The sequence below is a fragment of the Blennius ocellaris genome, assembly GCF_963422515.1.
Source record: "Blennius ocellaris genome assembly, chromosome: 5".
Classification (NCBI taxonomy): domain Eukaryota; kingdom Metazoa; phylum Chordata; class Actinopteri; order Blenniiformes; family Blenniidae; genus Blennius; species Blennius ocellaris.
In genome coordinates this window covers 7,443,284-7,468,128 of record NC_137654.1, presented here as the reverse complement: position 1 = coordinate 7,468,128, position 24,845 = coordinate 7,443,284, and the positions used below count along the sequence as shown (strand labels likewise).

The 24,845-nt window shown below is 45.5% G+C and overlaps 1 protein-coding gene across 1 annotated transcript in view; it reads right to left on the bottom strand.

The window, feature by feature from the left end:
• LOC308130151 (plexin-B1-like) overlaps positions 1 to 24,845 on the bottom strand; it is an 81,233-nt gene that overhangs the window by 3,746 nt on the left and 52,642 nt on the right. Inside the window, exons 9-38 of the mRNA XM_080496349.1 lie at positions 24,360 to 24,516; positions 23,012 to 23,120; positions 22,624 to 22,732; positions 20,023 to 20,787; positions 18,313 to 18,411; positions 18,107 to 18,229; positions 17,003 to 17,096; positions 16,662 to 16,831; positions 15,287 to 15,438; positions 15,103 to 15,208; positions 14,252 to 14,388; positions 13,503 to 13,676; positions 12,549 to 12,771; positions 12,179 to 12,421; positions 11,462 to 11,638; positions 10,189 to 10,337; positions 10,003 to 10,103; positions 9,711 to 9,928; positions 9,452 to 9,630; positions 9,280 to 9,346; positions 8,290 to 8,436; positions 7,112 to 7,295; positions 6,050 to 6,153; positions 5,871 to 5,955; positions 4,709 to 4,881; positions 3,582 to 3,742; positions 2,114 to 2,261; positions 1,966 to 2,030; positions 956 to 1,031; positions 716 to 790 (exon numbers count right to left, since the gene is read on the bottom strand). Of these exons, the coding sequence (XP_080352475.1) occupies positions 716 to 790; positions 956 to 1,031; positions 1,966 to 2,030; positions 2,114 to 2,261; positions 3,582 to 3,742; positions 4,709 to 4,881; positions 5,871 to 5,955; positions 6,050 to 6,153; positions 7,112 to 7,295; positions 8,290 to 8,436; positions 9,280 to 9,346; positions 9,452 to 9,630; positions 9,711 to 9,928; positions 10,003 to 10,103; positions 10,189 to 10,337; positions 11,462 to 11,638; positions 12,179 to 12,421; positions 12,549 to 12,771; positions 13,503 to 13,676; positions 14,252 to 14,388; positions 15,103 to 15,208; positions 15,287 to 15,438; positions 16,662 to 16,831; positions 17,003 to 17,096; positions 18,107 to 18,229; positions 18,313 to 18,411; positions 20,023 to 20,787; positions 22,624 to 22,732; positions 23,012 to 23,120; positions 24,360 to 24,516 (4,770 nt within the window). The remainder of the gene's footprint in view (positions 1 to 715; positions 791 to 955; positions 1,032 to 1,965; positions 2,031 to 2,113; positions 2,262 to 3,581; positions 3,743 to 4,708; positions 4,882 to 5,870; positions 5,956 to 6,049; positions 6,154 to 7,111; positions 7,296 to 8,289; positions 8,437 to 9,279; positions 9,347 to 9,451; positions 9,631 to 9,710; positions 9,929 to 10,002; positions 10,104 to 10,188; positions 10,338 to 11,461; positions 11,639 to 12,178; positions 12,422 to 12,548; positions 12,772 to 13,502; positions 13,677 to 14,251; positions 14,389 to 15,102; positions 15,209 to 15,286; positions 15,439 to 16,661; positions 16,832 to 17,002; positions 17,097 to 18,106; positions 18,230 to 18,312; positions 18,412 to 20,022; positions 20,788 to 22,623; positions 22,733 to 23,011; positions 23,121 to 24,359; positions 24,517 to 24,845) is intronic.

The window sequence follows — 24,845 nt, the reverse complement described above, 5'->3', positions numbered from 1 at the left end:
GAATCATGTGATCAAGACATGAGCAGCTTGTAAACCCAGAATGACCAGAATGAGCCTGTCAGTCTGCACCGAGGGCAAAGAAAGTCAGTTACAGGCTGAAAGTAGCAAAACGAGACACTGAAATATTGAACATCAGCATGAAACGCCGATTGTTGTGGAGCACAATACACAAAGACACTTCTGCTAATGACACATTGATGTTTCAAGGCAGGATTTTGTTGATCTACTATTATTAGAAATGGTGGAAAGTTCAGTTACATTTCTGATGTTACAGGAATAAAACAAAATATCAGTTATGAAAGCACATCAGGAGCTTTGGAATTGAATTAAAGTAGTGATTTGTGGTTTTCCTGTCACAGGATGTTGGTATTTTCTGCTGTTGTGATGCCTGAGCAATAACATTTATTTGTAAATAAAAAGCTTATTTCATTATTTGAGTTGCTCAGCGTCACGCAAACAAAACATTCAACTCTTGAAATGTGTGGGAAAAATAGTTTCTTAATTTGTTTCTTCCTTATTTCTTGGACATTTAAAGGCAGAAGTGATTTAACTCCTGCAGCTCTCTGCTGCCCCCTGGTGGCGATTTTGTGAACTCTGGAATAAAAAAACCCTCTGATTCCTGGTGATAATCTGACAGCGTTTACTCAGATTTAGTGATTTGTGCTTTGGAATACCACTCAGCCAAAGCGAGCAGCTGCGTCTGTGAGGGACTCACCTGGTCGTAGTATTTGTTGATGTACTTGTACAGCTCGTGTAAAGCCACCAGGCAGTTGACCTCCGCCGCGTAATTCTGTGTGAGGAGATTAAAAATGGAGAGACGTCAGCGGGCGGAAGCTGCCTCGGCTGTCGTTCATGTTTAATTCCCGGCTCTTGTCATGCAGCCGCCCGGATGGTGGCCTTAATAATAATAATAATTAAAAAGTGACGTTACTGATGCTAACAGTGAAACACGTACGCGGGAGAGTTCAGCCAGAGCCGAGTTCATTTCCTGGTCGCTGGCCGAGATGGTCTGACGGATGTCGGCGTAGTACCTGGAGGAGGAAGCAGAACCAAACGCTCAAACAATGAAGGATTGGTTGATTGACATCAACACCTTTTCACAAATCTACAGTAACTGTATAAGCAGGATGATTGTTGGATTAAAGGATTAAATAGCTTTTGTCTTTTCAGGCATGTTGCACTAGGTATATGTGTTCTATGTGTATTTCTGTGTGTACAATGTGTGTGTACGTTGGATGGAGATTTGATTTTGTGTATTTCCAGAAAATATAGATTCAATCAGATAGATTCATTTTGAAAGGGTTTCATGTGTATTATAATACGAATACCAATAAACTACTACGACTACTACTGCTACTACTCATAATAGATTTTACTTTTAATGCACTTCAGATTGCTTGAATGTAAAAAAAAAAACAGTACAAAAACCTGTTTAAAGATTATTCACACACATTTAAAGAATTTCCCTCCGGGATTAATAAAGTACTTCTTTGCATGTCGTTTCATAACATGCTGAACAAATAATAAAAAATATATGTAAAAAAAAAAAAATTACAAAATAAAACTTGCAATTATTTGACCTTTCTGGCCATTTTTAGTAGTTTTTGCTTCAGATGTATTTACAGTAGAATTCAAATCCCTTTGAATATTTCCATTATTTGTTGGATTTAATTTAACCTGATGAGCCGATGGTGGAAAACGTCAGCGGCAGAAACATTTGGTGGAACTATTTGCTGACGGAACCTCTGGTGTGAGAAGATCCATGTAGGAAACACAACCTCCGTCCCGCCGCTGCTTCCATACGTGAGCAGTGTGAAGTGCAGCAGTCTGCTCTGCGCCCAGCCGAGCATGAGCGCCTTGCAGGCTCCGTCTACCGTCTGTCTGGAGCCCACATCCCCCCCCCCCCCCCCCCCACCCCCCCAGATGGCCCGGGGTTAGTGGGGCGACTGGCTGCCCCGCTCCTACCTCTCCACCATCTGCTTGTAGCGCGGGATGTCTCTGGCGTACAGCAACTTGTTGATGGGCGAGTCCTGGGCGAGGGAGAGACCAGGGTGAGAGTCACAGAGGAGGAATCTGGGGGGGGGGGGGGTTCACTTCACGCTCGCTCGCTCACCCGTCCCAGCTTGTGGTCGGCGATGGTGCAGGAGTCCATGAAGGTCTGGGCGATGACGGACAGCACGGCGTCCACGTGGTCCGACGTCTGCACGTCGAAGATGAACTGCGGGTTCTTCAGGATGTTGATCCAGAACCGCAGCGGCAGACTGTCGGGTCGGAAGAGAGTCGTGTGATTCATGAGTCGCATGGAGTGGAGTGGAGTGGAGGGGAGTGGAGTGGAGTGAAGTGGAGTGGAGTGGAGCGGAGCGGAGTGGAGTGGAGTGGAGTGGAGTGGAGTGGAGCGGAGTGGAGCGGAGTGGAGCGGAGCGGAGTGGAGTGTAGGGGAGCGGAGTGGAGTGGAGTGGAGTGGAGCGGAGTGGAGTGTAGGGGAGTGGAGCGGAGTGGAGCGGAGCGGAGTGGAGTGTAGGGGAGCGGAGTGGAGTGGAGTGGAGTGGAGCGGAGTGGAGTGTAGGGGAGTGGAGCGGAGTGGAGTGGAGTGGAGTGGAGTGGAGTGTGGAGCGTAGTGGAGCGTAGTGGAGTGGAGTGGAGTGGAGCGGAGTGGAGTGGAGCGGAGTGGAGTGGAGTGGAGTGGAGGGGAGTGGAGTGAAGTGGAGTGAAGTGGAGTGGAGTGGAGCGGAGCGGAGCGGAGTGGAGCGGAGCGGAGTGGAGTGTAGGGGAGCGGAGTGGAGTGGAGTGGAGTGGAGCGGAGTGGAGTGTAGGGGAGTGGAGCGGAGTGGAGTGGAGCGGAGTGGAGTGGAGTGGAGTGTGGAGCGTAGTGGAGCGGAGTGGAGTGGAGTGGAGTGGAGCGGAGTGGAGTGGAGCGGAGTGGAGGGGAGTGGAGTGAAGTGGAGTGAAGTGGAGTGGAGTGGAGCGGAGCGGAGTGGAGTGGAGTGGAGCGGAGTGGAGCGGAGTGGAGCGGAGCGGAGTGGAGTGTAGGGGAGCGGAGTGGAGTGGAGTGGAGTGGAGCGGAGTGGAGTGTAGGGGAGTGGAGCGGAGTGGAGTGGAGCGGAGTGGAGTGGAGTGGAGTGTGGAGCGTAGTGGAGCGGAGTGGAGTGGAGTGGAGTGGAGTGGAGCGGAGTGGAGTGGAGCGGAGTGGAGTGGAGTGGAGTGTGGAGCGTAGTGGAGCGGAGTGGAGGGGAGTGGAGCGTAGTGGAGCGGAGTGGAGTGTAGGGGAGTGGAGTGGAGTGGATCAGGATGCCAGCTGATCACAGGAAGTCCACACTGACTCGCTTACGTCTCACCAGGAAGAGACAAACTGGGGAAAAATTAAACGCTCGAGGCTGAAAACACAAACATTTCTTCCTAATCTGGTTCAGGAGCTTCCTGAGGCCCGTCTCGTACAGAGGAACACCACAGATGACCACGAGGGGGCAGAGTTGTGCAGCGTGAAAGATCCTTTGTGTGTGTGTGTGTGTGTGTGTGTGTGTGTGTGTGTGTGTGTGTGTGTGTGTGTGTGTGTGTGTGTGTGTGTGTGTGTGTGTGTAAACCTGTTGGTCTTCCAGATGTGGATGGTCTCGGGGTCGGTGATGTTGTGCTGCAGCGCCTGCTCGTCCAGCAGGTCGAAGAAATACTTGACGGCCAGCGGGACGGGCCGGCTGGTGCTGAGGATGGCCGTGAAGAGGTCGTCCACAAACTTCTGCAGCGTGCCCTGAGGGACCAGACCACACCGTCTCACCACGCCTCTCACTAAATACCCCCTGGGGGGGGCAGTCTGGCTTTCTACCAAGTCCACACCTTCTACTTTAACTCATGTTTAGTTTCCCAAAAGTTGGAAATACGTCATTCTTCTTAAAGAATTGTTATCATATCTATTGTAATGATTGTTCATTTAAATAAAAACTGTTCATGGTTGGCAATGTTTTTAATTTGCATATTTTTCTCCCTATAACATTTTTTAAAAATGTTTCTTACTGTGTATTTGTCTACTGAAGTAGGAGAGAGGAGCTTCAATATTTATCACAAATAGATGCAGAAATAAAGACAATTAAAATGATAAAAGAAAAAATATTGCTCTGAAAATGATTAGCATTATTATCACTATTATTATTGCTATTATTATTATTATTAATATGCTTGTCAATAGATAATTGTATCAATTTAATGTAGATTTTAATTTATAATATTGATTTATTCATCTATTTTCCCCAACACTAATAATTCTTACTTTAGAAAAAGGAATAATAATTTAAATAAAACTTTTAGAAATGTAAGAAAATAAACTAATTAAACAAATTAATTATTTTATTTTATAATGAGACACATTAATATGATAGTTTTTTTCTGAACTATTAATTTAATCATATGCTTACTTGATGTTCTGTTACAACGTATAACCACTTGTATGTCTTGTTCAATTAAATGATTCTCCACCACGATAAAGATTACGTGAAGGTGACGCACAGTAAAAGAAGATATTTTTCATATCTTAACAGCAACATGTTTATATAATCTATTGACTTCATAAAGACAGTGAATGTGGTTTTATAACCCACTTTCTGGCTTATTTCACATTAATTATCAGTACAGCATATTTTCTGAGGGATGTGACGTGTAGTCCATGTACTACGGTGCTCCGTGTAGTCCAGGTACTACGGTATGGCAGCGGTGGCTGTACCTTCATGGAGAGCAGGCGTGTGAGGTAGATCTCCGGGATGGCCTTGGCCCTCTCGCCCCCTCGCTCCCTCACGCTGCCCCTCCGGTGTTTGGGCAGCTCCGACTCCTCGCTGGCTTTCACCAGGTGCCACAGCCGCACGCCTCCTTCGTCCCCGTCGTCCAGCATGGGGGTCTCTGGAGGGAGGTGGGGGGGTTTAACGTCTCCACAAATCACCCTCAACTTCATTCAGACCATCTCAACTGAGTACCAGCCAAACACTGACCTCTGCTGGCTGCTCAGGCTCAGTGCAGTGTCTGACTGTGTAACGCAGGGGCGTCAAACTGATTTCAGTTGAGGAGCCACATCAACCTGACCTCTGACCTCTGACCTCTGGAGGCCCAACAAGTCAAACATTACATATTAAACTGCAGATATGGACAAATGCAAAGTCTTTCCTTCTTTTGACCCTTTTGTCACTGCAAGAATTTGCCAGACTATTCTGAAATTTACATATTAAAGGAAATCAGATATTATTATATTTGCAAAAAAACACAAAAAAAAAAACCTCAGTCACCTTTATCTAGATATCGTATTCGGGATTAAAACAATTTGTCATCATCTGGAAATGGTTTTGAGTTTATGTGTCTAAAGTATCACTTCACATAAGTTGGACTCATTGTTTTATTGTGAAAGGCGTTGCGTTATGTGAACCTCCACAGATGCATTCATGTCGGGGGTCAAATTCTGACCAAGGGCGGTTTTGAATGCCATTTTTGCCAATCTAGTGTTTTTAGATCAGCCTCTGTCAGTTTTCATTTTTACACTTCAAAAATCCCATGACGGCCGGATTAGATCCTCTGGTGGGCCGCTTCTGGCCCCCGGGCCGCATGTTTGACACCCCTGGTGTAACGGATTCTAAACATAAGTGGCACTAAGATGTCCAATTTAACATCACGTGAACAGAATCAAAACTAGTTTGAGAGAATTGAGCCTGTGAGTCTGAACTCAGGGCAAACCAATCCCTTAAACACCTTCAAACCACACACACACACACACACACACACACACACACACACACACACACACACACACACACACACACACACACACACACACACACACACACACACTGGCCAGGACCTTTCCAGGTCCCATCAGACCACGTCTCCTTGTCGGTACTCACTCTCTCCAGGCATGTAGTCGTGGCTGTCGTGGAGGTGGTGCTTGTTGTTTCTGGGGACGAGGGCCACCGTCGCTCCGTCAGGCACCTGAAAACACACCGTCAACCTTACTGGAGCTTTTCTGTGTGTGTGTGTGTGTGTGTGTGTGTGTGTGTGTGTGTGTGTGTGTGTGTGTCCTCACCTTGTAGTGCTGCAGTGTGTTGAGGCGTTTCCAGGAGCCCTGAACCACGGACGTCAGGTCCTCGTCCGAGAGGATCAGGTGACCCGCCACGCCTGCACGCCACTCTGAGGGGAGAATTAACCCACGACACGGCTGAGAGACTTTTCAAACCAAAGTGGTGAAAAAAAAAAAAAATCCCTCGACCCTTTTTGAAAGAGACGAAAAGTCTTAAAGACACAAATACCTTTTTACACTTCAGCAGTAAAATTAACACAAATTAATTGTTAAAGAATTATTTTAAATAAATAATAATCCCAAATAAACAATAATCCCCTTTTAAAAAGAAAGCAAGAAAAATACATTCCTTAAATATTTGTAAATAAATGAATAAATACATATTTTTAATAAACAGAAATAATAATCCTTCTATCAATAAATAAACCAAAAATAACCAAGTTCCTTAAATGTTTGTACATGTTGAAAAACATACATATTTTAATTTCTTTTTAATTAATACATATCTAAAATATTCTTTTCAAAGAAAGAAAATATTGTGTTCACCTCTCGTTCAATATGTAAACAAAATGTGCAAAAAGCCACATGATTACAGTCCAATGAAGGAAAAGTTTATTATTGTATATTATTATACTGTATATTATTATACATGCTTAACATTGTGAAATAAATAAACACAATTCTTAAATACTTATTTCCAAACAAACAATATATACACGAATAAACATTTTTCTAAAGGAATAAATATTTGGAACGTTTGGTTTCAGTGTGATTTGTAATTATTTGCTGATCTGATGTAAACTGGACAGATGAAGAAAGTGAGCGTATAGAATAAAAACATTTAAACGTGAGATTGAAAGGAATCTCGTTATTGGTTAAAATTAGAATTATCTCAGTAAGAACATCATTTTTAGGATTAGTCATGTTGAAGTACGGAATTATTTGAATCTAATTCGTTGGACTTTTGAAGGTTTCTTTCTCCGTTTCATTCAAGAAAGAGAGAAAAAGAAAGAATAAACACTAAACTATTTCTACATTTCTTACTAGAGTTTATAGATAAAATCGTACCGAGGAGCAGTGAGTCGATGTGCGGCCTCTGTGAATACGACGTGCCCTTCCAGGTTTGTTCCAGAAGTTTCTCCTTCACCTGTGTGATGGTGTCACAGTCCAGCACTTTAGCGGGAACCGTCGGCGTCGCCGTGACAACGCCGCCGCCGCCGGTCGCCGTTGCCGGCGTCGCCACATTCAGAGTCTGGACAGAAGAAACGAGACTCATCAGCCTCTTTACCCGGCTGACTGTGCTGGGACAGGGGGGAGGGGCTATTTCCCCCTCATGATGTCACAAAGGGAAAACCGCCTGTATGAGCACACATTCAGTAGGAAGTGGAGAAAACGAGTGAGGGAGACGACAGACTTTCTGGAGCCTCACACAGAGGATATAGGGACACATGTCACTGTTAGAAAACCATTATAAAGTACATTTTGCATAATATGTGCTCTTTAATATAAAGTATGACAAATTACAGCTTTTTTTTTTAAAATGTCGAAATATTGTCCTTATGTCAACTTCCATTTTGCCAAAAAAACACATTTTATGATAACATGGTGGTACTGTAACCCATTTTAATGCATAATTTGTGTGTTTAAATGTGTTTATTTTACTTTTTAGTGAATCAGAGAAGTTAAAAAAACAAAAAACTCTCAAGCGAGTGTTCTGTCATCAAACTTTCTGTTGAACACGTCTGCTCATGGCGATAATGAGAAAAATATCACGATAACTACAAACACTTAAGTAGCTCTTCCTCGTCAGTTATATATATTCATAGAAAGCCTTTGAGAAGCAAAGTTGTTTGTTGCCGTTGATTATTTTTCGTAGATTTTTTGTGCCTTCGATTTTTTTTTTTTTTGCCCCGTGACCTCCACCTGTCAGCCGATTAAACATGTCTTTAGAATCTACAGTTCTGTGGTTTGGAGGAGCTCAGTGAATGGAAACACGATGAATCACTGTTATAAAAACATAAAAACGTGTACATTGCAGCATACTGAGTTTGCATGTATAAATAAAGTAATAATCAATAAAAAAGAATGCACTTTGTATTGTACTCGCTGATCATGCTGCTTCATTATCTGACAAAGTCACAGATTAATAGAGAAAATAGGAATTTAAAAAGAATGTGTGAAAATGGTGCTAGAATGTGACTGTCCAGGATGTGTGATGGGGGGGTGGGGTGGGGGGGTTCCCTGACCAGCGTCTTGTACTCCACGTCCTCTCGCAGCAGCCGGTTGTCGTTCAGCGTGTACTTGGCTTTCCCCGTCACGGCGTCCACCGGTCCCTTATCCACCTGGTGCTTTATGGCTCTGAACAGCATGTAGAAGGACTCGCCTGCAGACTCCTGACAAATACAACAAGCACTTATCAAACGCCTCCCGGGCAACCAAATCAAAGAAACTCCACTCAATCTCTTCACAGGAGGGTTAAAAATGTCAAAAAAGGTTGTTAAATAAATGTTGTGTTTTGCTTTCATAAATCGTCATTTCACCTCCTGTTTATATCGTCAGAACAGTCAGAGCTGATTTTTTTTTATTCAAACACAAAACAGTTCCAGGTTTTGTGGAATTAAAAGAAACACAAGAGGTGATTCTGCTTTCCGCCACTAGAGGGCAGTGCTGTATCCTATCCTCACATGTGACTTTCCCAGGATGAAACTGAACCGTTTCGTTTTTTGGGGATAAAAATCAATCCATGTCGTTTTTCCTTCTTTATTGTAGACTTTCTCTAAACACCTTACAGATCAGCTGCTACATCTGGATTTATGTACTGTAATGCTCAGGAAATAAAGAACAAACACAAAAATCCCAGATCCTAAATATGTTAAAGTAACATATTTTAAGTTGTTCGTTTTTTAAAGAAAAGTAAAACTTCCTTCGTTGGTGCCTCACAGTCAGTTGCTGCACCTTCCTCAGCAAGAAAAAGTACATTTGATAAAGCATTTAAAAGAAGAACAGAAAATGTTGTTTTGTATTCAAGAGGAATAAAAAGATCTTAATTTGTCAGGAAAATTATTTTGTTAAAAAAAACATCTGTACAGCCGACACAGTATCGTGAATCACACTGAATCTTTACATCGCTGATTTTGACATTTAATTTATGTGTGTGTGTGTGTGTGTGTGTGTGTGTGTGTGTGTGTGTGTGTGTGTGTGTGAGTGAAATATGGTTCTCCTGTTGTCTCTCATACCCTCAGAAAGGTGAAGAGACAGATCGACATCCAGTTGGTCAGGAGCTTCTCCACCACCGACTCCGTTCTGGAGACAAAATAATAAAAAAACGTGTCAGTAGTAAAAAGCGTCTGTCCATCAGGACCCAGGACGATCGGTGGGGGGGGGGGGGGGGGGGGGGGGGGGGTTCACCTGCGCAGCATGAGTTTGGGGTTCTTGGCCACGTATTGCTCCACCAGGTCGTTGAGGAGCGTCTTCAGGATGTCGGTGAAGTACTCCAGCTTGCCGTGCAGCGCCACGGTGAGCAGAGACGCCACGTAGGCCCGGTCCCGAGGGGAGAAGGTCCGCTGGACCTCCAGCGTGTGGATGAACTGGAGACACGGCGACAAGGAAGAGTCAAGGAGAACCCGTGGGCCCAGTTCTGTTCCCGGGCCCCGTACGGCGGACCCACCTTGGTGAGGAAGAGCTTGCTGTTGAGCAGGTTGGACAGCTGCACCAGGCCCTGCTCCACCGTCTGTCTCCGACTCTCCGGGACGTCCAGGTCTCGTCTCAGCGGCGACTCCTGGTGGCCCGGGAAGAAGATCCGCTCTGCGTACGCCCGGTAATCCAGGAAGGGAATTCCCGAACCCACCAGGTCGCTGGACATGTCCATCATCTCCGTCATCAGGTCTGAGGAGCAGACGGACGCTGCCGTTTCACCGTGTTCAAGGCGGATCGCCGTGGAAACAGGAAGTGGACTGTACCTGTGAACTCCTTCTTGCAGCGGTCCCTCACGCTGGTCTCCAGGTTCTCCAGCTGGATCTGGACCTTCTTATAGTCCCTCATGGCCTGTTTGCTCTTCCTCCTGCCGGCGGCACATTCACACACGTTGATGGAATCAGAAGCGGCCCACTAAAGGGTTAAAGGTCCCGGCGGTGAGGAGAACTCACCGGTATATGAGGACGATGATGAGCACGATGAGAGCCAGGATGGAGGCCCCCACCCCGACGCCCACCTGAGCCTCCAGAGGAAAGGTGGACTGGGCCTGGCTGTCGTACTGAACTCTGCCCAGCGAGAAGTTCAAGTTCCCCATTCTCACCTGCCGACCAGTCACACACACAAACTGATCAAACACAAATGCAGAGACTTGATGATATGTAAAGTTGAGCTGTATCCATTTCTAACAGAAGCCCAGCTAACTTTTGCTTTACTTTCAGAGATCTCCATGAATTAAGCTGTGTTGTTGGAGCTCGGCCGGCGTCAAGAGAGGAAGATGCTCTAAAACTGGAACAAAGGATGCAGACAGCTCTCAGGAATATTTTGTTTTTAAAGGCTGATTCTTCCTCCATAAGAACAAGAAGAAGGTTGGGCAGTTGTGAAGTCCTGCCGAACAAAATGACATCATTTCCTTCGTCCAGCTCCTTCTGGCTGAAGTACGGCCGTCCTGCTGAACGGTGTCGGAGCTGCACTGCCCAAACTTCAGCAGTGACGTGTTCTGCTCATGGTGTTCCAGCTCACTAATCACTATCAGTCATATTTTAGTCATATTTAGCTTTTAACATTGCTACTGTATGAGCGCCACAGCTCGTTAAAATGTCGTGATGCCCCTGAACGCATCACTGAAAGCGTCAGCTCCTGCAGTTAAAACCAAACCAACATGGCGGCTCAGACACAAACTTTCTCTTTTATTACTGAAACAGTTCAGAGGAAAGTTTCTGACAGCACTGGAGGAGAGAAACAAACTGTGCAGCTTAAAAGTTAAAACGACACTTCAAAGAGATGTGGCTGCTGTGAGGGGGCGTGGCCTGTGGTGAGGGGGCGTGGCCTGTGAGTTCGACAGCTTCTCCTCCTATGAACAGTCCTGCAGAAAAAGCTTTTTTTTCGGCAGCTTGCTGACTTTTCTTCTTGTACTTCTGGGTTCCAGAAGGGGAGCATGCAGGGCCTTAATGCTGCGAAAGCTTCAAAGGTGGTGTGGGTGAAAACATACTAAACTCAAGAAAACACTCTGGACTCTAGAAAACACTATGAACTCTAGAAAACACACTCAACTTGAAGGAACTGTCAAAACTCCAGGAAACAAACAGAGAAAACAGAGAAATCCTTGAACTCCCGAAACCCGCTAAACTCCACAAATCTCCTTGGAAGTTCATAAAACCCACGAAACTCTGTTGAAGTCAGAAAACGATGTGAACTCTAGAAAGCTCCCTGAAGTGAGTGACTCACGGTGAACTCCGGCAGACTGTCCACGCCGTCCGGCTTCTTGCCGCCCGTCACCGGAGGCTGCTGTGCCGGCGGCTCGCAGTACAGATGGTTGTGTGTCAGCGTCTTCACCAAACACGGGCCGTCCCCGATCCGAGCCTCCACTTCCTGTTTGTAGATGGCCAGATCCAAGTTCTCCCCCTGCAGTGGACGACAGAAGACACAATAAGTGGATAAGCCAGAGAGCAGGATCTGAAGAGGAGGAGAGAGACAGACGAGCTGGAGGATCTCCCATCATGCACTGCAGCAAGTTCAGTTTTGTCCTCTGAACTCTGGACGCCAACAAAAAAGTATGAATTTAAAAATTAAACGATGTTCTAAATGTTCCGCACCTTTAAATATGTGGTTTTATAGTGTTTTCGTACCAACAAATTGTTTAAACTCTGCTTGGGGATACATTATTATTGGACTTTTGTATGTAAGAATCAAAAAAAGAAAACATCTATCAGTGTTTCAATATGTTGCGTTTGTATCATTATTTGAGGAGGAGAGTTATTCTAGACATAGAGTATAAAAAATACTGTATACTTGTTAATCTCACTGTTCTTTCTCATTTTAAATTGTGTTCTATTGGAACATATCTATATTGTGCAGCTCTTATCCAGAACAGCTCATGAGAGTGACTGAAGGGTGTAGGATGAAGTCTGAAACGTCCTGTGGGCTTGGCGGGGGCTCACAGACCTCCACGGAGATGATGCTGCCGGGTTTGTGGTGGTACGGCTTGCTGGGGTCGTTCTGGTTCAGCGGGTACAGTTTGGGGTTGAGCTCGTAGCTGAAGGCTTCGTTTCCCACCGAGCTGAAGTCAAAGTGAAGGCTGTCCAGCAGGAAGTGGACTTTGACCCGCGCCCGGCGGGCCTCCTGGCCCACCGCCGGGGTGGGGCACAAGATGAGGGAGGAGCTGTTGACGACGCAGCGGGACTCGTACTGGGGGGGAGGAGGAGGAGGAGGAGGAGGAGGAGGAGGAGGAGGAGGAGGAGGAGGAGGAGGAGAAAGGGGGAGTTAAACAGGAAGGCCTGGATGAAGAGGAGTGGATGGAGGAACACGAGGGCACCTGCTTGACGTGGCACAGTGTCCCCTCGGGGCACTCCGTCTCGGGAACGATCCGCCGCCACCTCCGCAGGAGGCCCCGCCTCCTCTGGGGGGGCGGGGCATCTGGGAGGAGACCCCGCCTCCTCCGGGGGGGCAGGGTGTCCGGGGGGCTGAGGGTCACCCTCATCTTGGGCTCCTGGACCACGTCCAGGTTGTGACCGGACACTCGGATGATCCTGCCTCCGCTGTGAGGGAGGGGGGAGAACGAGTCACACCGCTGGAGGTTCCCTCTGACGAACATGGACGTTAATGTGACCCGGATCCACTGAGGGAACAACACTTTCTCTTTTTCTTCCTTTAATACAAACCAGCAGGTTTGTTCCTGATCAGTAGGAAGAGTTCATGCTGATAGATTAAAGTTTTTAACTAATCTTCACGTCTATTCTACTCCTTGACTTGTAACCTGGCTTGAGACTCTGCCCTCTGTTTCATTTAAGGTTAGAGTCAATGTATTTTATTGTTTTATGTTGTTTTTATTGTACTGATCGCACCTCATGTTTTAAGATCTTTGCATCTTTTTAAGCACTTTGGTTCAGCAGTGGTTGATTTTGAAGCACTGTTATATATATATATATATATATCTATACCGGTATATATATATATAAATTACTGTAATGTCTGTGTGTGTATAAGTAAGTATGTGACAAACTGGTGACCTGTCCAGACGCACTAATCTTCCTTCAGTCTCCCAACTTTTCATTTTTGTGGCTCCAGGTGTCCCTTTTGTCTCCTCTAACGGAAACATAATACAAGTAACTGGAATTAAAAGTATTTACTTTGCATTTAATATTACAGAAATCGCCACGTTTTGATCCCTGATGGAGACGATGCATTTGACTGGCATTCACTTTCTCCACCCTTACCTTCAGCCTGACTCATCATTTCCTTTTCTACAGCAAAAGTCCAAAGAAAGTACCTGAGGAAGCTTTTGGAAGGCGCCGCCTTTGTGATGTTTGGATTGGGGGTGTAGTGATAGAGCGAACCCTGCAGGTGGCGCTCTGCTCCTCCAAACCTCACAGTGATGCTGTGCTCTCCGGTCCTGTTGCTGCCTCTGGTCAGACAGATGATCTGGTCCTCCTGGATGTTCAGCCTGAACAGGAGAAACAGGAGAAACAGATCGAATCTTCAACGCCATTGCAACCTCATGTTTTCACGTGCGTGAAATAATAAAGGAGTAACAATAACTGATCGGATTCAGACAAACTGAGGAGCTTCAAGACCAAAAAAACTCAATATATGAATAAATTCAACTTTTAAGATTTTAACATTGAAATGGTGAAAAATGTAAACTATTTCAAAGTGTTAAGTATACAAACACGAATTGAATGGATTGCCTGTTTACTCACCCGCTGTTTATTATGAAGTATTTTACATTGAAAACAGGGAAATGCAGAAATCAACCAAAGTTTATGACTTGGTTGAAGGAAAAACGTTAAGTTGTGACTTAATTCTCCTGAGGGAGCCACATGGAAACCCAGAAAATCAGCCAGAACTGTAAATCCCTTCATAGAAAACTAACTCACTTCTTTGCTTTTTAAAAATATGATCAGGATGATTAAAATTGTGATCGTGGCAAACATTTTGCCAACGATGTGTGTTTCACAATCACAAACTATGCAAATCCAAAACCCCCGGCTGGACATCGTCCTCCTCAGAGACACCTACACCACGCAGGGGACGCCCCCGACCAGAACGCCCACGTCTCCAGGGTGACCCGTCCTCAGCCTGCGTCCTCGGATGGTGACGGACGAGCCCCCCGCCTTCGGACCCCTCTGGGGGAAGATGCCACTGAGAACAGGGTCCTGGAGGAGGAGGAGGAGGAAGTAGAGGAATAAGGAGATAAGGAGGAGGAGGAAAAAGAAGAAAGGGATGAGGAGGAGCAGGAAGAGGAGGGAGAGGAAGAGGACAAGAATGAAAAGAAGAGGGAGAGGAGGAAGAGGACAACAAGGAGGAGGATGAGAATGAGGGAGTCAAAGAGGAGAAGGACAATGAGGAAGATGACAAGGAGGAGGAAGAAGAAGAAGAGGAACAGAAAGTGGAGGAGGAAGAGGAAAATGAAGATGAGGAGGTGGAATAACAGGAGGAACAAGAGGGAAAGAAAGAAGAGGAAGAAAAGGTGGGTTAAGAGATGGAAAAGAAGGGAGAGAAGGAGGAAAACAAAGGAAGAGGAAGATGAGATGAGGAAGGAGGAGGAGGAGGAAAAAGGGGGTCAAGAGATGGAAGAGAACAAAGGAAGAGGAGGAGTTGAGGAAGAGGAGAGGGAGGAAGGACGATAGAGATAACATGTGATCAATAAAGTGCTCCTGAGCCAGCGTGTTCATGACGAGATAAAGAGCTGCAGAGGTGCATTGTGGGAAACCAGGTCATTAAAGCTGCCGTCAAACTTTTACTGTTGCAGTAAACGAGCCGATGGCTTTATTTCCACCTCACTGCTTCTTTAATCAGGTTCCTTCATGTGGAGGAACATCTGGAGACGATACGTGTGACGGAATGAAAAACACACTCTCCCAGTTTACCTGGAAGCTGAAGACCTGAGCCGACAGCCCCAGGCCCCCGCCCCTCACTTTGACCGAGGCCTGGCCGCTCCTCTCCCCCCCGCTGCCGGTGGTCTCGCAGACGATCCTGAAAGAGAGACGCACGGCTCCGTCAGAGAAGACGAGTCCTGGGTGAGGGGACCTGCGAGGTGAGGGGACGCCTTGCCTCGACGACACTTCGTATCGGCTGTGGATGACGCTGCAGGGGACCCCCGCCACGCTGACCCAGCTCTGGATGTCCTCGGCTCTCTGACCCAGGTTGGAGCCCGATATGGTGACCACCGTGCCCCCTTCCACGGGACCGGACACTGGGTCCAGCTGGAACACAACGGTGGCATACTGAGAAGAAATGTTCGCAACGAGCTGGAAGTGTATAACACTTTGTCGTGTTCCATGCTGAAGATGGCTAACGCTTCACTGTAGGCGGTTTCTTAAAGGCTGTGATATGGAAAACACAGTTGGTTGACCTGTACCTGGTAACAGTTTGATGCAGAAGCTTTTAAAGTTTGAAATACGTAAATCAGAGTTAGAACCTCAGGGCGTTTCCGCATAATCGATTCTGAGGCTAACAAATAAATCCAGCCTCAATAGACTTATAGAAACTAGAACGGAACAGCAAAACTGCCCATTGCTCATATTTTAAATGTCCCATATTAGGCAAAATGCACTTTATGATGGTGTTATAACAGTAACATGTGTCCATATATCCTGTGTATGTAGCCTCTGTCATCTCCCTCATTTGCTCCACTTTTTAGTAAACGTGTGCTCATACAGTTCAGAGATTTTTCCCTTCTTGATATCATGAGGGGAACATTGGCCCCTGTTAACGTTACAGTTAGCAGGGGCTAGCGTTAGCTACTTGGTAGTAACTTTAATGACACGACTAAATTAAATAAATTATTCAGACACAAGATTTTTAAATCAACAGTTTCAGGAGCTTCTCATTCTTGATCACATTCTGGTTGAAACTGGTTGAAAAACAGTGTTTATATGAGCCATAGCAATAAATAAATGGTAAATATGAGTGCATTGTACCGGTGTTTTGGATGAACTGGTTTCACTGTTAAATGGTGACGGCCATCTTTTAGCGTAACGTGTTACTGCTAATAACAGCATATATTAAAAAAAGATTCACAAAAGGTACGACACTCGGAAGCTTTATTGTAAAAGTGGTTAATCGTCGTTCGTCAGGACAACTATGGATTTCTGTCCAGTTTAACATCTGTTATTAGCAGCAACGAGGGATGCTAAAGGGTCACCAGTTAACAGGGAAACAACTGGAAAGCGCTTCTCCTAAAAAGACGGTCTGGAGTGGACGTGGAGAGAGACATCCTGTTGTCAGTAGAGCTCAGTAGAGGGACTTTTAGACTGGAGGACATTTAGGACCAAGACTGGATTTGATGAAAAACACTGTGAATGACACCAATGTGAAATGGCTCAACAAATCAGAGATCAGAGCGGAGCCATTTTTAAGGTCAACCTGAGGGAGATTCATTAAAAAAAAAAGGAATTTACAACAGGAAAAAATCTGAAAGTCTCACAAAGTGGATGACGGGCGCGGGGCAGGTGTGTTTGATCTCCTCCCTGCAGGAGTCTCGGTACAGGCAGCGGGACCCGGACGCTCCGCTGCACCAGGCGCAGCCGTACTTGGGGTCGGCGGTGCGACAGCGGCTGCAGTCCGACCGGCCCACCGAGCAGTTGAACAGAGTCACTGTGGCGAGGCGAGAGAAGACCTTCAGTCATGTTGAACACACACACACACACACACACACACACACACACACACACACACACACACACACACACACACACACACACACACACACACACACACACACACACACACACACACACACACACACACACACACACACACACACACCGTGGAGACCCTCCTCGCTGTCCACCAGGTGGTTGTTCCTCCTCCTCAGGTTGATGGTGGCGCGGTACTCCTCCACCGATGCAGAATACGCGTACTGGAAGGAGAGCGGCGCACGTTAACATGCATATGAGCTGAAGTTGTGCAAAATCCCGTGTAAAGCAGGCGTGGTGAGTTCCTATCATCAGCACCTGAGAGATAATCAAACGAGGCGACGCAAACACACAGAGGCAGACAATCATCGATTTCTCAGTTATATTGATGTTTTATGAGATTCTCTGTGACCTTTGACCTTGTTAGTTGTTTCTCAGGAGAAAGACGTGGATGATGTTCTTTCTGTTAAATTCTGACACACAATTACAATCACAGTTACTCAGTTTAGGCTATTTACTGTGGTAACTAAATAAAAAGAAAGATGAGTTAAGACATGTGGAAAGGTTTTGGTGCTTTGATGGACAAACACAAAAACAACCACAGAAGCAAGGCAGGAAGCAAACAGATGTTTAGTGCCTTGTTCGCTGCTCCCTTCAACGTTGTCAAACTGACGCGTGAACAAATATCTTTAATATTGCCTTCATCTCCTGGCTCTACTTTGAGTTTACAAATGTGACTTATTAAATAAAAAGTTAGTCAATTAATATCTACAGCAAACAATCAAACAGCTAAAAGAGGTAAATGGGCTGAAATAGCTTCAAGAGCTAAAATGGCTAAAAGAACTGAAAATGCAAATAAGATAAGACTTATAATAAAATGGCTAAAACAACGAAAACAGCTCAAACTGCTGGAAAAAACAAAAACAAAAAGCAAATTGTAGGCGTTAAAGCAGCTAAAATTATATGTAAATAGAATAAAAATAGGTTAAAAAACCTACAACTGGTGAGAACAGCTGAAACATCTAAAATTGGGAAAACAGCTAGCCGTTTAAAAGAGCAAAAATTACTTAAACAGTTTGAACAACTAAACTTCTGCTAATTATAGGAAACCTTTATGCTGCTTCAGTTATTCTTTCATAAAAAACACCAATAAACCACCTCAGGTTAAACAGATTACACAGCTTTGTGAATTTTATTTCTTTGCTGCTCCGTCTCGTTCCTCTGAACTTCCTACCTGGTGCGGTTGACACGTGATGAGGAAGACGGACGGCTGCGCGGCGTCCGGCTCCACCGAGGCGTCGACCACCACCGACCGGTTCTCCACGTCCAGCACACACTCGTAGTCCAAACGCTCGTCCTGCGGGGAGACGCCCACCAACAACGCTGGCTCATCGCGGTCCAACACACGCCACACTCTCAATTGCAGACTGATAGAATTACCCGGAACAGGTCGAGGTGTTGTCCCACCAGCGTGATCTTCCGCTCTACGTTCACGGGAAGCAGCGAGGAGTCCTGCACCTTCTCCACACAGGGACACTCCTGACGACACAAGACTTCTACATGTCACTCAGACTTCACACAACCTCAGATGGATTGACTCTCGATCGCCAACGTATGAAGGATCCGCTTCAATTAAGTCCATTGCGTGTGTCTATATTGCTTTTCAGGCCAGTGGGTTTTTAAAACATACCCTTGACATGTTTAGACGGCGTGCTTCCATCTCCGTCAAAAACGTTGCCTTACGACCTGGCGTGACTTGAAGAAAGCCGTCCAGACATGTCAAAGGTATATGTTTAAAAAACCTACTTGCCCTGAAAAGACGAACGCAAACCACACAAGAGCCAACAAAGTTTTTCCACATGGACAATACCCGCCATGACTTCCTCTATGTGGGCACTTTTGTATTTATATCAGGAATTAGAGGGAATCTTGGAATATTATGATACGGCATGCTACGAAAGAAAATGAAACTTGCAAAAAGAAAATGGCAAAACAATTTAAAAAATGGTTAAAATTGAAACATCAGGCAACAACATGACAACCAATGTTTAGCATTGAAAGAAAAAGATGTGATCATAAACTAGATGGGAACCGAAATGTGATCAGAGATGGAAGGCTAGCACTTTGTTAGCATTTGGGCGCTAACACAACATTAGCCGTTGCTAATAGCGCTGAATGAATGATTTGAAGTGGCCAGACAGGCCCATAACGCTCCGCTAGTTTAATATTAGAATAACCTCTCCAACATTTGTTGACTTAATCGCCTTTGTTTCTGGGTTTGTAGACGTATTGTGCAAAATTATGTCCATATTTCTTCATACTGTAGATCTTTCGGCTAAAGTGATCAGCTTGGAGATTAGCCAAGACTCTGCTTCGGCATCGGCTCCATCTCTCAGTGGACGACCATAAAGTATAAATCATCTTGTGTTAAAAGCTACACAAAGGAACATGTGGCTAACAATAATCTTAAGAAAGTATTTCCAATTACTAAAAGATAATAATAATTGATAGTTTTAAATCGTGTTAGGAAATGCAACTATTTAGTTATTGAGATGGCGGCGCACATAGATGCTAAGGCGAGGTGCTCTCAGATACTGTTGCACCTTTCAGTCAGGAACAGTTCAATTGTTTTATGTGCCTGTTTTTATTTATTTATCAAAGATGTGTTTTATACTATTTTTATACAAAATGTCATCTTCTTCCTATTCATCCGCTACTTGAAAAACTCTGATTGCACCAACAAAGGACCGTTGTTTTATAGCCATGACAAACTTTTCTGATTTCTGACTGTATGAAATTGAATAAGAAAAAGCATCTTTATGTTCAGTGTTTAATATAAAGTACCAGTTATCTGTTTGGCATTAATGCCAGCAGCAGGGCCAACAACTGACGTCTCGAAATCTAATTTGTAATTTTAATTGCCAACATGGATTTTGTTCACGGTCAACAAAGCCTAGATAAAGTATTGTTTTCAGTGAGTTGGATTGAATTAGCATATAGCAATTAGCAATTAGCATTAGCAAGAGCCACATGATTTACAGAATCTAAACAGAGAAATCTATCTTTTCTTTTTATTCCAAGAAAATACATATCTATATATGGGGGGGGTGTTTCAGGTGCATCACTTCTGCACATGAGTTCTACACTCACCAGGAGATAAGCGTCAGTTGAGGAGTCAGACTGGTGGTTTGCTGCAGATTCAGGGCTGAGGTCAGTAACTGACGGAGGCGACTGTGAGGTGGCCAACGACTGGAGGACGGATGAACCTGTTGTGGGCTCCACCTCGACCTTCCCTGATGTATTCAGCCACGGAGGTGAATTGTTGCCTTCAGAGGGAGCGAGAGGAAGGAATTCCTCGCTGCGATCGATCGGGAGCTCGGGTAACGGGGCAGCGTCGCTGGAAGTCGTGGCGCTTATCTCAAGAGAAAAGTCCACGGAATCAACCGAAGGCTCTGAAACGCCCACCGGAGACTCTACCTGGGCAGTAGTGCTGCTGGGTGATGGCGTGTGGGGTGTTCTCTCAGTTATATTCACGCCCTCATTGTTTGAAGAGTTCTCTATGGCGCTAATCGTAGCATTTCTGTCAGAAATGGACCCGCCTCCAGAGGTGGTGGTGGTGGTGATGGAGGTGGTGGCGACCCCCATGCTGGTGGTGGAGGCCTGGGGGACGGTAGTGACACCGGGGGCAGTGGTGGGGATGGTAGCTGGTGAAGTGGGCTCAGCTTTGTAGGTGGTAGGTGGTCCTGCAGTAGTGGAGGGGACAGCTGCCGTGGTGGGGGCAGATGTCTCAGTGGGTGGTGGTGACGGCTGTGTTGTTGTTGGCGCTATTGTGGTGGACGATGTTGTTGTCGGAGGAGTCGGGGGTGATGGGGGCGGTTTATGGGTGGGTGCTGATGGGATGGTGGGCGGTTTGGACTTGATGATGGAAGATCAGTGATGACAGCAGAGAATGGAGGAGAAAGAAAAAGGGAGGAAAGCAAAATTAAGATGCAACAGAAGGGGATGGATACAAAACAAACCAAAAAAAACAACATTTATGGTAAAAACCTTAAAAGCAAACACAAATCAGGCCGAGACACAAATCCATTCCTTTCCAAACGGCTTTCATTCAAACATCCATGAAGGCGTTTGAGGAAAGTTTCAGACATTTGAAACAGCAGAGTGAGAAGATTTGCTTGAGACACGAAGGACAAATGAAACAATTTCTAAATAATTTCAGCAAAATTAATCTTTCCTAAAAGTGTGGGCACTCAGCAAGGCCTCGACTTGGCAACATCTTGTTCAGAGGATCTAAGAACTGTTTTGATTGTTGTTTCGAGGACACTTAGATTTGTTCTGAGGTCTTATGACGGCTACACAACCTGCGATGGGCAATCCTGACCACATCTGTCCCCTTGACTTCAAATCTGTGTCCAGTGACGAGGACAGATGACGTCACAGATGTGCGACAATGAAAACCCACAATAATATTCAAAAGGTGTGAAAAACTCAATGGCAACTTTGTAGCATTTCAAAAGGAGTCACATTTACACGTCGAATCACCACGGCGTTTCTCCAATTGCTTTCCGCGTACAATTCTCTTTTAAGGTCTTTAAGGGCCCGTTCAGACCTGGCATGTGTTTTGGGCGATCCGATCACAAGTGACGAGCCCTTAAAGACAAGTGTGATCAGGCATCACAGCTCTTTCATTCCAGCCACTGCCTGAGGTGGTCACGGTTGCGTCAGACCACATCGGCTTTGTGAACATGTCGAACGTCAACGTCATCAGTGACGTCAACGTCATCCATGTTTTCCTTTCAGAGTAATTGCCAGTCTTTCCAACTGTCCAAAGAAACTCTGGAAAAGAACTTGGACGTCTGTGCCTGAGGCTCTGCAGAAACCTGGAGTCTCATAGCGGCCTGGGCGGAGGAGACGATCCGGGGCCAGATGGATGTCGTAACGGTAGTAATACAATACGAACTCAAGCGGTTAGCGATTAACCCACGATACAGAATTGTAAACAGTCACGGCGCCAGGAGTGAAAGGGGGTCACAAGTTGATGTTCGGGTCGGGAAACTTTAGCGGACAAACAATCGGCATTGGAATCTTGAGGTTAGCTGTTGTGGATTTGGAGTAATTCATAGAGCAACACTGTCTTCTCAAACTGAGCTGTTTCACTGACAGCAGGAATTCCTTCCTTCAACCGTCACAATGCTTCCCATTGTTGCCTGCTGATGCTGGCTAACACAAACCCAAGGCATGTTCAATCTGCCGGCTGCCAAACAGAAGGACAGAAGTTCAAAAATCCAGCAGTCTTTAGTCTGGGAAACAACAATCAATTCTTATTGCGACACGACAGCAAAGGTTTCCACCAGGGCTGTTGGGCTGTTCATTTTCTGGTTGTGTGGTACGGATGCAGACGAAGTAGAATCATGTGTTTGTCTATATAAACTCTTGAGTTTCATTTCTAGTAATGCAAAATTCTCAACACTTGACAGCTGAGGAAACTGAACATCATTTTCACCTGCTTTGTAGTTTTTTCTATGGTGATGATTGCGATTACTCCGTCGCTTTAACAACTCAAATCTTGTCGTAGAATTAAGAAACTCATCTGATTTTATTCCTATTTGATTCCCAAAAAAAACCATTTAGACCTACTTGAAACCCGAATTTCCATTGTACAGCACACCATCTACTCACTGCAATCTGCAAGTTGAAACAGTTTTCAATCCCATTTCGGTGCTTTATTTTGGAAACGTGACGAGGACTCACATTCTGGTTGTAGATGGTGACTCCTTGACTGCAGGTGTGTTGATGTGTGCAGATATGCTGGTGGATGCACCAGTTGCACCCCCAGCGACTGCTGACACACCCGTGGCATCTGATGTCCCGCCGAGCAGCAAGAATGCAAGTCCAGAAACCAAATCAGAGAATAAAGGTAGAAAATTATGACAATAGGAAAAAAAAAACAGGCTACAGATGGTATTTGTGCACATTGATCTGAAGGCGAATACAGCAGAGCAGCGCATGGGCACCAGCATTTTGCTCGGCGGGTTGAGTGTGTGTGTGTGTGTGTGTGTGTGTGTGTGTGTGTGTGTGTGTGTGTGTGTGTGTGTGTGTGTGTGTGTGTGTGTGTGTGTGTGTGTGTGTGTGTACTCACGGCCTCCGTCCAGAGAGCTGCTGGACCAAGCTGCAGTTGTAGAAGGTGAACTCCATCTCTGCCACCGTCACGTTGATGAAGCGCAGCGACAAGGTGACCATCACGAACTCTGCGTCGGAGCAAAATGGACGTGAGCCTCCAGTCAACCTCAGATGTCAGCGCTTTGTTTCCTTCCTTTCTTTTCTACATCACGACCTCTGTGGCCTGACATGAAGAGCTCACATGTAAGAACTGCTGCTGGGTCACCTGTCCTCCGGAGGGTTGAGGCATAAAAACAAACCCCTGACCTCTGACCCCTGATGGACGCCACGCAAGTGGGGGGGGAAAAATGGATTCAAACCAAGTATGTTCATCTTTCGGAATGCGAGAGATCCTGGGGATGTGGACGGTGTGAGCATCATATATTCTTTATTGACATGTTTTTCTTCTTGTGTCGACTTGTTTTAATACGTTTTAAACCAGGGGTGTCAAACATAAGACCCGTGTGCCAAATCCTGGCAGCCAAACCACCAAGCAAATGGGAAAGTTTCCAAACGAAAACATTGATTTTTGATTCTTGACACTAGTGGACTCGACACAACACTGAGACCCGAGCTGAGATACCAGTGATGCTGTCACCTGAAACTGAGCTCAAAGCCAGGCTGTCAGGGGGAGTTTGTAAAAACATGCATAATGCAACAGTTGAAGGAGAAGTTTTTTTTTTGGGACATTCCCTGTATTTTGCACCAGAAGGTTTTATTCCCTTCGCCAATGAAAGTTGGGGCAAAAGTTATGTTTTTGTGTGCCTGGTGAGGTCAGATATTTACTCCATCGTAGACACGCTACAGCTCCGCTGTGACCAGTCAGCCAGGGCCGTTAGCCGTCTGCTAGCACGCTACTAACTCCGCCCCCCTACTCCACCCTCAGCCAATCACATGTCAACCAGCTCGAGTAACACAAAAGCAAGGGAGCCAGCAGAACATGATTTAACTTTAACATTGCGTTGTGGTGGCGTTGGCAAAGGTACGTGTTCTATCCAGTGCCTGTTTGAGTTAAAAATGGCTTCATGTTGAGATTTCAGTCATTAGTAGTAATCGTTTGGTTTTGCAAAAATAGAGATGTTTTCACGTATCCTCACCACAACAAAGAAAAACTTTAAATTTAAAGATTATTATGGCACTATTTTACCAGTCCGGTCCACTGACACCCCTTGTTTTCAGCTATTTGTGGATTCAAAGGGATCAAGAGGTTATGTGTCGCCGTCAGGTCAAGATTTCTTTTAAGCCCAATGACAAAACTGTCACTTTTTTATCCTCGGGACCAAAGAATTGCACTTATCACCATTGAGCGCATTGTGAAAAAGACTCACCGTCTCCATGACCGATGGGGGGCAGATTGCTGGCATCAGGCGTGGAGCAAATGACACCGCTGGTGGTGAGCAAGGCCGGGGTCTCGGAGTCCTGGAAGAAGCAGGAGTAGGCCTCTCCTTCATTAAGACTGGGGAGTCCGTCCACTGAAACCGAGATCTGAAGGAGAAACCGAGCACCACGATGACCAACTGGACGCTACACCACCTCACCAACCATCAAAGCAGGAGCTGCACTTTGAGCCATAACACAGATTTGAGATGTAATGCATAAAATACATCTACTATTATAAAAAAGTGACAAAACTTCACTCTTGATAATAGACGGATTAACACTGCCATCCGTGTCTGATCCTGAGCTCCCAGACAGAATCCAAAACCAAGTTACTGTCGCTTAGTGTTGGAGAAATATTCACAATTCTTAAGGTCAGTGATGACAAATTATTCATTAGTAATCAGTTTACATTGGATTATACAAAATTTATAAAC